At 31.8% G+C, this 13,047-nt stretch overlaps 1 protein-coding gene across 1 annotated transcript in view; it reads right to left on the minus strand.

Annotated features, from left to right (window-relative positions):
- The window catches only part of LOC139508670 (phosphopentomutase-like), a gene marked incomplete at its 5' end in the record, with an annotated part of 51,969 nt that extends 39,407 nt beyond the window's left edge, over positions 1-12,562 (minus strand). Inside the window, 1 exon segment of the mRNA XM_071295989.1 lies at positions 12,474-12,562. Within this exon segment, the coding sequence (XP_071152090.1) occupies positions 12,474-12,562 (89 nt within the window).
- Positions 12,563-13,047: the final 485 nt, after the last annotated feature.

Genomic DNA, 13,047 nt, shown 5'->3' on the forward strand with positions numbered 1-13,047 from the left:
CTGTCAACCAGGCAAATCTATAACACAAAGTCAACACATAAATATCTTAACAAGTAATATAAACCTTGATAAACACTGTCGCTGTGAACCAGGCAAATCTATAACACATAGTAAACACATAAATATCTTAACAAGTAATATAAACCTTGATAAACACTGTTGCTGTGAACCAGGCAAATCTATAACACAAAGTCAACACATAAATATCCTAACAAGTAATATAAACCTTGATAAACACTGTTGCTGTCAACCAGGCAAATCTATAACACAAAGTCAACACATAAATATCTTAACAAGTAATATAAACCTTGATAAACACTGTTGCTGTGAACAGGCAAATCTATAACACAAAGTCAACACATAAATATCTTAACAAGTAATATAAACCTTGATAAACACTGTTGCTGTCAACCAGGCAAATCTATAACACAAAGTCAACACATAAATATCTTAACAAGTAATATAAACCTTGATAAACACTGTTGCTGTCAACCAGGCAAATCTATAACACAAAGTCAACACATAAATATCTTAACAAGTAATATAAACCTTGATAAACACTGTTGCTGTGAACCAGGCAAATCTATAACACATAGTAAACACATAAATATCTTAACAAGTAATATAAACCTTGATAAACACTGTCGCTGTCAACCAGGCAAATCTATAACACAAAGTCAACATATAAATATCTTAACTAGTAATATAAACCTTGATAAACACTGTTGCTGTCAACCAGGCAAATCTATAACACAAAGTCAACACATAAATATCTTAACAAGTAATATAAACCTTGATAAACACTGTCGCTGTGAACCAGGCAAATCTATAACACAAAGTCAACACATAAACATCTTAACAAGTAATATAAACCTTGATAAACACTGTTGCTGTCAACCAGGCAAATCTATAACACAAAGTCAACACATAAATATCTTAACAAAGTAATATAAACCTTGATAAACACTGTGGCTGTGAACCAGGCAAATCTATAACACAAAGTCAACACATAAATATCTTAACTATTAATATAAACCTTGATAAACACTGTCGCTGTGAACCAGGCAAATCTATAACACAAAGTCAACACATAAATATCTTAACTATTAATATAAACCTTGATAAACACTGTTGCTGTCAACCAGGCAAATCTATAACACATAGTAAACACATAAATATCTTAACAAGTAATATAAACCTTGATAAACACTGTCGCTGTCAACCAGGCAAATCTATAACACATAGTCAACACATAAATATCTTAACTAGTAATATAAACCTTGATAAACACTGTTGCTGTCAACCAGGCAAATCTATAACACAAAGTCAACACATAAATATCTTAACAAGTAATATAAACCTTGATAAACACTGTTGCTGTGAACAGGCAAATCTATAACACAAAGTCAACACATAAATATCTTAACAAGTAATATAAACCTTGATAAACACTGTTGCTGTGAACCAGGCAAATCTATAACACATAGTAAACACATAAATATCTTAACAAGTAATATAAACCTTGATAAACACTGTCGCTGTGAACCAGGCAAATCTATAACACAAAGTCAACACATAAATATCTTAACAAGTAATATAAACCTCGATAAACACTGTTGCTGTCAACCAGGCAAATCTATAACACAAAGTCAACACATAAATATCTTAACAAGTAATATAAACCTTGATAAACACTGTCACTGTCAACCAGGCAAATCTATAACACAAAGTCAACACATAAACATCTTAACTAGTAATATAAACCTTGATAAACACTGTTGCTGTCAACCAGGCAAATCTATAACACAAAGTCAACACATAAATATCTTAACTAGTAATATAAACCTTGATAAACACTGTCGCTGTCAACCAGGCAAATCTGTAACACAAAGTCAACACATAAATATCTTAACTAGTAATATAAACCTTGATAAACACTGTCACTGTCAACCAGGCAAATCTATAACACAAAGTCAACACATAAATATCTTAACAAGTAATATAAACCTTGATAAACACTGTCACTGTCAACCAGGCAAATCTATAACACAAAGTCAACACATAAACATCTTAAAAAGTAATATAAACCTTGATAAACACTGTCACTGTCAACCAGGCAAATCTATAACACAAAGTCAACACATAAACATCTTAACAAGTAATATAAACCTTGATAAACACTGTTGCTGTCAACCAGGCAAATCTATAACACAAAGTCAACACATAAATATCTTAACAAGTAATATAAACCTTGATAAACACTGTCACTGTCAACCAGGCAAATCTATAACACATAGTAAACACATAAATATCTTAACAAGTAATATAAACCTTGATAAACACTGTCGCTGTCAACCAGGCAAATCTGTAACACAAAGTCAACACATAAACATCAAACAAGTAATATAAACCTTGATAAACACTGTCGCTGTCAACCAGGCAAATCTGTAACACAAAGTGAACACATAAATATCTTTAAAAGTAATATAAACCTTGATAAACACTGTCGCTGTCAACCAGGCAAATCTGTAACACAAAGTCAACACATAAATATCTTTAAAAGTAATATAAACCTTGATAAACACTGTTGCTGTCAACCAGGCAAATCTGTAACACAAAGTCAACACATAAATATCTTTAAAAGTAATATAAACCTTGATAAACACTGTCGCTGTCAACCAGGCAAATCTGTAACACAAAGTGAACACATAAATATCTTTAAAAGTAATATAAACCTTGATAAACACTATCGCTGTCAACCAGGCAAATCTGTAACACAAAGTCAACACATAAATATCTTTAAAAGTAATATAAACCTTGATAAACACTGTCGCTGTCAACCAGGCAAATCTATAACACAAAGTCAACACATAAATATCTTAACTAGTAATATAAACCTTGATAAACACTGTTGCTGTCAACCAGGCAAATCTATAACACATAGTAAACACATAAATATCTTAACTAGTAATATAAACCTTGATAAACACTGTTGCTGTCAACCAGGCAAATCTATAACACAAAGTCAACACATAAATATCTTAACTATTAATATAAACCTTGATAAACACTGTTGCTGTGAACAGGCAAATCTATAACACAAAGTCAACACATAAATATCTTAACAAGTAATATAAACCTTGATAAACACTGTCGCTGTCAACCAGGCAAATCTATAACACAAAGTCAACACATTAATATCTTAACAAGTAATATAAACCTTGATAAACACTGTCGCTGTCAACCAGGCAAATCTATAACACAAAGTCAACACATAAATATCTTAACAAGTAATATAAACCTTGATAAACACTGTCGCTGTCAACCAGGCAAATCTATAACACAAAGTCAACACATTAATATCTTAACAAGTAATATAAATCTTGATAAACACTGTCGCTGTCAACCAGGCAAATCTATAACACAAAGTCAACACATAAATATCTTAACAAGTAATATAAACCTTGATAAACACTGTCGCTGTCAACCAGGCAAATCTATAACACAAAGTCAACACATTAATATCTTAACAAGTAATATAAACCTTGATAAACACTGTCGCTGTCAACCAGGCAAATCTATAACACAAAGTCAACACATTAATATCTTAACAAGTAATATAAACCTTGATAAACACTGTCGCTGTCAACCAGGCAAATCTATAACACAAAGTCAACACATAAATATCTTAATAAGTAATATAAACCTTGATAAACACTGTCGCTGTCAAACAGGCAAATCTATAACACAAAGTCAACACATAAATATCTTTAAAAGTAATATAAACCTTGATAAACACTGTCGCTGTCAACCAGGCAAATCTATAACACAAAGTCAACACATAAACATCAAACAAGTAATATAAACCTTGATAAACACTGTCGCTGTGAACCAGGCAAATCTATAACACAAAGTCAACACATAAATATCTTAACAAGTAATATAAACCTTGATAAACACTGTCGCTGTCAACCAGGCAAATCTATAACACATAGTCAACACATAAATATCTTAACTAGTAATATAAACCTTGATAAACACTGTTGCTGTGAACCAGGCAAATCTATAACACATAGTAAACACATAAATATCTTAACAAGTAATATAAACCTTGATAAACACTGTTGCTGTCAACCAGGCAAATCTATAACACAAAGTCAACACATAAATATCTTTAAAAGTAATATAAACCTTGATAAACACTGTCGCTGTCAACCAGGCAAATCTATAACACAAAGTCAACACATAAACATCAAACAAGTAATATAAACCTTGATAAACACTGTCGCTGTCAACCAGGCAAATCTATAACACAAAGTCAACACATAAATATCTTAACTAGTAATACAAGAGTGCACACGCTGAAATGTCTCGCCTTCTATACTAATCATTGATATTATGTTGATAGTCATAGGTGTAAAGCTAAGCTTTATTACAACTGTCACATAAACTTAACATTAACCAAGATAACTAAACAAAGACCAATGAACCTTGAAAATGAGGTCAAGGTCAGATGAAACATGCCAGGCAGACATGTTCAGCTAACAATGCTTCTATACAACATATATAATTGACCCATTACTTATAGTTTAAGAAAAATAGACCAAAACACAAAAACTTAACACTGTGCAATGAACCGTGAAAATGAGGTCAGAGTCAAATAAAACCTGCGTGACTGACATAAAGATCATAAAATATTTCCATACACCAAATATAGTTGACCTATGGCATATAGTATTAGGTAAAAAGACCAAAACTCAAAAACTTAACTTTGACCACTGAACCATGAAAATGAGGTCAGGGTCACATGACATCTGCCCGCTAGATATGTACACCTTACAATCATTCCATACAACAAATATAGTAGACCTATTGCATATAGTATGAGAAAAACAGACCAAAACACAAAAATTTAACTATAACCACTGAACCATGAAAATGAGGTCAAGGTCAGATGACACCTGCCAGTTGGGCATGTACACCTTACAGTCCTTCCATACACCGAATATACTAGCCCTATTGCTTATAGTATTTGAGATATGGACTTGACCACCAAAACTTAACCTTGTTCACTGATCCATGAAATGAGGTCGAGGTCAAGTGAAAACTGTCTGACAGACATGAGGACCTTGCAAGGTACGCACATATCAAATATAGTTATCCTATTACTTATAATAAGAGAGAATTCAACATTACAAAAAATTTGAACTTTTTTTTCAAGTGGTCACTGAACCATGAAAATGAGGTCAAAGACATTGGACATGTGACTGACGGAAACTTCGTAACATGAAGCATCTATATATGAAGTATGAAGTATCCAGGTCTTCTACCTTCTAAAATATAAAGCTTTTAAGAAGTGAGCTAACGCCGCCGCCGTAGCCGCCGCCGGATCACTATCCCTATGTCGAGCTTTCTGCAACAAAAGTTGCAGGCTCGACAATAAACCTTGATAAACACTGTCGCTGTCAACCAGGCAAATCTATAACACATAGTCAACACATAAATATCTTAAAAAGTAATATAAACCTTGATAAACACTGTCGCTGTCAACCAGGCAAATCTGTAACACAAAGTGAACACATAAATATCTTAACAAGTAATATAAACCTTGATAAACACTGTTGCTGTGAACAGGCAAATCTATAACACAAAGTCAACACATAAACATCAAACAAGTAATATAAACCTTGATAAACACTGTTGCTGTCAACCAAGCAAATCTATAACACAAAGTCAACACATAAATATCTTAACAAGTAATATAAACCTTGATAAACACTGTTGCTGTCAACCAGGCAAATCTATAACACAAAGTCAACACATAAATATCTTAACAAGTAATATAAACCTTGATAAACACTGTTGCTGTGAACAGGCAAATCTATGACACAAAGTCAACACATAAATATCTTTAAAAGTAATATAAACCTTGATAAACACTGTTGCTGTCAAACAGGCAAATCTATAACACAAAGTCAACACATAAATATCTTAACAAGTAATATAAACCTTGATAAACACTGTCGCTGTGAACCAGGCAAATCTATAACACAAAGTCAACACATAAATATCTTAACTAGTAATATAAACCTTGATAAACACTGTCGCTGTCAACCAGGCAAATCTATAACACAAAGTCAACACATAAATATCTTTAAAAGTAATATAAACCTTGATAAACACTGTCGCTGTCAACCAGGCAAATCTATAACACAAAGTCAACACATAAATATCTTAACAAGTAATATAAACCTTGATAAACACTGTCGCTGTGAACCAGGCAAATCTATAACACAAAGTCAACACATAAATATCTTAACAAGTAATATAAACCTTGATAAACACTGTTGCTGTCAACCAGGCAAATCTATAACACAAAGTCAACACATAAATATCTTAACAAGTAATATAAACCTTGATAAACACTGTCGCTGTGAACCAGGCAAATCTATAACACAAAGTCAACACATAAATATCTTAACTAGTAATATAAACCTTGATAAACACTGTCGCTGTCAACCAGGCAAATCTATAACACAAAGTCAACACATAAATATCTTAACTAGTAATATAAACCTTGATAAACACTGTTGCTGTCAACCAGGCAAATCTATAACACAAAGTCAACACATAAATATCTTAACTAGTAATATAAACCTTGATAAACACTGTTGCTGTCAACCAGGCAAATCTATAACACAAAGTCAACACATAAATATCTTAACAAGTAATATAAACCTTGATAAACACTGTCGCTGTGAACCAGGCAAATCTATAACACAAAGTCAACACATAAATATCTTAACTAGTAATATAAACCTTGATAAACACTGTCGCTGTGAACCAGGCAAATCTATAACACAAAGTCAACACATAAATATCTTAACAAGTAATATAAACCTTGATAAACACTGTTGCTGTGAACCAGGCAAATCTATAACACATAGTAAACACATAAATATCTTAACAAGTAATATAAACCTTGATAAACACTGTCGCTGTCAACCAGGCAAATCTATAACACAAAGTCAACACATAAATATCTTAACAAGTAATATAAACCTTGATAAACACTGTTGCTGTGAACAGGCAAATCTATAACACAAAGTCAACACATAAATATCTTAACAAGTAATATAAACCTTGATAAACACTGTTGCTGTCAACCAGGCAAATCTATAACACAAAGTCAACACATAAATATCTTAACAAGTAATATAAACCTTGATAAACACTGTTGCTGTCAACCAGGCACATCTATAACACAAAGTCAACACATAAATATCTTAACAAGTAATATAAACCTTGATAAACACTGTCGCTGTCAACCAGGCAAATCTATAACACAAAGTCAACACATAAACATCTTAACAAGTAATATAAACCTTGATAAACACTGTTGCTGTGAACCAGGCAAATCTATAACACAAAGTCAACACATAAATATCTTAACTAGTAATATAAACCTTGATAAACACTGTTGCTGTCAACCAGGCAAATCTATAACACAAAGTCAACACATAAATATCTTAACTAGTAATATAAACCTTGATAAACACTGTTGCTGTCAACCAGGCAAATCTGTAACACAAAGTGAACACATAAATATCTTAACTAGTAATATAAACCTTGATAAACACTGTCGCTGTCAACCAGGCAAATCTATAACACAAAGTCAACACATAAATATCTTTAAAAGTAATATAAACCTTGATAAACACTGTTGCTGTCAACCAGGCAAATCTATAACACATAGTAAACACATAAATATCTTAACAAGTAATATAAACCTTGATAAACACTGTTGCTGTGAACAGGCAAATCTATAACACAAAGTCAACACATAAATATCTTAACAAGTAATATAAACCTTGATAAACACTGTTGCTGTCAACCAGGCAAATCTGTAACACAAAGTCAACACATAAATATCTTAACAAGTAATATAAACCTTGATAAACACTGTCACTGTCAACCAGGCAAATCTATAACACAAAGTCAACACATAAATATCTTAACAAGTAATATAAACCTTGATAAACACTGTCGCTGTCAACCAGGCAAATCTATAACACAAAGTCAACACATAAATATCTTAACAAGTAATATAAACCTTGATAAACACTGTCGCTGTCAACCAGGCAAATCTATAACACAAAGTCAACACATAAATATCTTAACAAGTAATATAAACCTTGATAAACACTGTTGCTGTCAACCAGGCAAATCTATAACACAAAGTCAACACATAAACATCTTAACTAGTAATATAAACCTTGATAAACACTGTCGCTGTCAACCAGGCAAATCTATAACACAAAGTCAACACATAAACATCTTAACAAGTAATATAAACCTCGATAAACACTGTTGCTGTCAACCAGGCAAATCTATAACACAAAGTCAACACATAAACATCAAACAAGTAATATAAACCTTGATAAACACTGTTGCTGTCAACCAGGCAAATCTATAACACAAAGTCAACACATAAATATCTTAACTAGTAATATAAACCTTGATAAACACTGTCGCTGTCAACCAGGCAAATCTATAACACAAAGTCAACATATAAATATCTTAACAAGTAATATAAACCTTGATAAACACTGTTGCTGTGAACAGGCAAATCTATAACACAAAGTCAACACATAAATATCTTAACAAGTAATATAAACCTTGATAAACACTGTTGCTGTGAACAGGCAAATCTATAACACAAAGTCAACACATAAATATCTTAACTAGTAATATAAACCTTGATAAACACTGTTGCTGTGAACCAGGCAAATCTATAACACAAAGTCAACACATAAATATCTTAACAAGTAATATAAACCTTGATAAACACTATCGCTGTCAACCAGGCAAATCTATAACACAAAGTCAACACATAAACATCTTAAAAAGTAATATAAACCTTGATAAACACTGTCACTGTCAACCAGGCAAATCTATAACACAAAGTCAACACATAAATATCTTAACAAGTAATATAAACCTTGATAAACACTGTTGCTGTGAACAGGCAAATCTATAACACAAAGTCAACACATAAACATCTTAACTAGTAATATAAACCTTGATAAACACTGTCGCTGTGAACCAGGCAAATCTATAACACAAAGTCAACACATAAATATCTTAACAAGTAATATAAACCTTGATAAACACTGTGGCTGTCAACCAGGCAAATTTATAACACAAAGTCAACACATAAATATCTTTACAAGTAATATAAACCTTGATAAACACTGTGGCTGTCAACCAGGCAAATCTATAACACAAAGTCAACACATAAATATCTTAACAAGAAATATAAACCTTGATAAACACTGTCGCTGTCAACCAGGCAAATCTATAACGCAAAGTCAACACATAAACATCAAACAAGTAATATAAACCTTGATAAACACTGTTGCTGTCAACCAGGCAAATCTATAACACAAAGTCAACACATAAACATCTTAACAAGTAATATAAACCTCGATAAACACTGTTGCTGTCAACCAGGCAAATCTATAACACAAAGTCAACACATAAACATCAAACAAGTAATATAAACCTTGATAAACACTGTTGCTGTCAACCAGGCAAATCTATAACACTAAGTCAACACATAAATATCTTAACTAGTAATATAAACCTTGATAAACACTGTCGCTGTCAATCAGGCAAATCTATAACACAAAGTCAACATATAAATATCTTAACAAGTAACATAAACCTTGATAAACACTGTTGCTGTGAACAGGCAAATCTATAACACAAAGTCAACACATAAATATCTTAACAAGTAATATAAACCTTGATAAACACTGTCGCTGTGAACCAGGCAAATCTATAACACAAAGTCAACACATAAATATCTTAACAAGTAATATAAACCTTGATAAACACTGTCGCTGTCAACCAGGCAAATCTATAACACAAAGTCAACACATAAATATCTTAACTAGTAATATAAACCTTGATAAACACTGTTGCTGTCAACCAGGCAAATCTATAACACAAAGTCAACACATAAATATCTTAACAAGTAATATAAACCTTGATAAAGACTGTTGCTGTGAACAGGCAAATCTATAACACAAAGTCAACACATAAATATCTTAACAAGTAATATAAACCTTGATAAACACTGTTGCTGTGAACAGGCAAATCTATAACACAAAGTCAACACATAAATATCTTAACTAGTAATATAAACCTTGATAAACACTGTTGCTGTGAACCAGGCAAATCTATAACACAAAGTCAACACATAAATATCTTAACAAGTAATATAAACCTTGATAAACACTATCGCTGTCAACCAGGCAAATCTATAACACATAGTAAACACATAAATATCTTATCTAGTAATATAAACCTTGATAAACACTGTTGCTGTCAACCAGGCAAATCTATAACACAAAGTCAACACATAAATATCTTAACTATTAATATAAACCTTGATAAACACTGTTGCTGTCAACCAGGCAAATCTATAACACAAAGTCAACACATAAATATCTTAACTAGTAATATAAACCTTGATAAACACTGTTGCTGTCAACCAGGCAAATCTATAACACAAAGTCAACACATAAACATCTTAAAAAGTAATATAAACCTTGATAAACACTGTCACTGTCAACCAGGCAAATCTATAACACAAAGTCAACACATAAATATCTTAACTAGTAATATAAACCTTGATAAACACTGTCACTGTGAACCAGGCAAATCTATAACACAAAGTCAACACATAAATATCTTAAAAAGTAATATAAACCTTGATAAACACTGTCGCTGTCAACCAGGCAAATCTATAACACAAAGTCAACACATAAATATCTTAACAAGTAATATAAACCTTGATAAACACTGTCGCTGTCAACCAGGCAAATCTATAACACAAAGTCAACACATAAATATCTTAACAAGTAATATAAACCTTGATAAACACTGTCACTGTCAACCAGGCAAATCTATAACACAAAGTCAACACATAAATATCTTAACAAGTAATATAAACCTTGATAAACACTGTTGCTGTCAACCAGGCAAATCTATAACACAAAGTCAACACATAAATATCTTAACTAGTAATATAAACCTTGATAAACACTGTTGCTGTGAACCAGGCAAATCTATAACACAAAGTCAACACATAAACATCTTAAAAAGTAATATAAACCTTGATAAACACTGTCGCTGTGAACCAGGCAAATCTATAACACAAAGTCAACACATAAATATCTTAACTAGTAATATAAACCTTGATAAACACTGTTGCTGTGAACAGGCAAATCTATAACACAAAGTCAACACATAAACATTTAAAAAAGCTTGTATAAGAGGTCAACCAGCATACTGTAAATTCAGAAAATAGTGTGTACATTTATTATTGTGATTTATAATTTTAAAATGCAATTTTAATATTTTGCAATATTAAGAAAAATCCTGTTTACATTCATATAACTTTTCGGAGACAATGTTTGTATTTAGCACAGCTGGTTTGAGTTTACAGTAAAAAGACTGCAAACATCTGAAATGTCACAATTAGCACTAGGAAAATTAGAGAACCTTAGTGAGCGTGCTCACATACATGTACCCCATGTCCCCACATTTTCACTGGAGAAATAAAATAACTATAAGAAAAAAAAATTGAATCATAATTTCCTGTCGATATGCACATCTACATAGTATGTCCTTTTTATCTACAAAGTTTCATGAAATTCTGATGTGTGGTTTCAGAGGAGTTGCCATGACAAACTGTTGCAGAAGTATATTGAAGCAAATAAGTCCAAAGGGGCATAACTCATAGAAAAAAAATTGCATCATAATTTCCTGTTGTTTTGCACATCTCCATAGTATGTCCTTATTATCTACAAAGTTTCATGAAATTCTGATGTGTGGTTTCAGAGAAGTTGCAATAACAAACTGTTGCAGTAGTATATTGAAGCAAAAAAAAAATCAAAGGGGAGTAACTCCTAGAAAAATTGAATCCTAATTTCCAGTTGAAATGCACATCTACATAGCATGTCCTTATTATCTAAAAAGGTTTCATGAAATTCTGATGTGTGGTTTCAGAGGAGTTGCGATGACAAACTGTTGCAGAAGTATATTGAAGCAAATAATTTCAAACTCCTACAAAAAAATTGAATCGTAATTTCCTGTCGATATGCACATCTACTTAGTGTGTCCTTATGAACTTCATTGCGTGGGGTACAATAAGAAATAGTTAGACTCTGTCTTTGAAATGAAAGTCTTGTTCTTCATTCATCATGCACATGGATACTTAATTACAGGAACAACCAAATGTTTAATACATAGCAAGATTTTCTAACTGTTTTAGTCATATTTGGGAAATTTCTTCTGAAGTCAAATATGACAATACAATTTTATATGTACATAACATTATGACATATTCTGCAACTGTGGAACATTCAATGTACAAGGAATGCTATATGTTTTATGTACATTACCTTTCACTATTGTGTCTGCCATCATAACCCACAACCACACCATTACTTTTCACAGATGGACAATTTTTTAATAAATATTGACACAGACCCTGAAAATATAATGAACATATTATCAAAATTATTATTATTGACTTGTCAACAGGACATATAGTTTTTATAAGGTCAAAATTCTTGTGTTTTTGCTAACCCTACCTATCCTAATTGTTAGTGCCTACCCTAACATTTTTTATGACATTTTGGAATACACACTGCTGTTAAAGTCTGACTCAATCCTTAGTCATTGTTAATAGTAACCAGCTAAAAAATGTTTGTAAAATAAAATGATATTGCATACCTACCTACCTACCCTATTTTTTTTCAGCACTTTAGCGGAAACACATGTATTATTCTTTTTGGCCTAAAGAAAAGCTATGTCTCTGAATCCTTCTACATCTTACAAAAGTTTAGTTTGAATGCTTTAAACCCTTAAATTTCCAAAATAATAGTCTACCAGGGCAGTGGTTTACTGAATTTTGTTTCAAACGTTATTCAGATGTTTAAAAACCAATAATAGTATCATTTTTGTCCTGTCAAA

Source organism: Mytilus edulis, unplaced genomic scaffold, assembly GCF_963676685.1.
Source record: "Mytilus edulis unplaced genomic scaffold, xbMytEdul2.2 SCAFFOLD_207, whole genome shotgun sequence".
Lineage (NCBI taxonomy): Eukaryota > Metazoa > Mollusca > Bivalvia > Mytilida > Mytilidae > Mytilus > Mytilus edulis.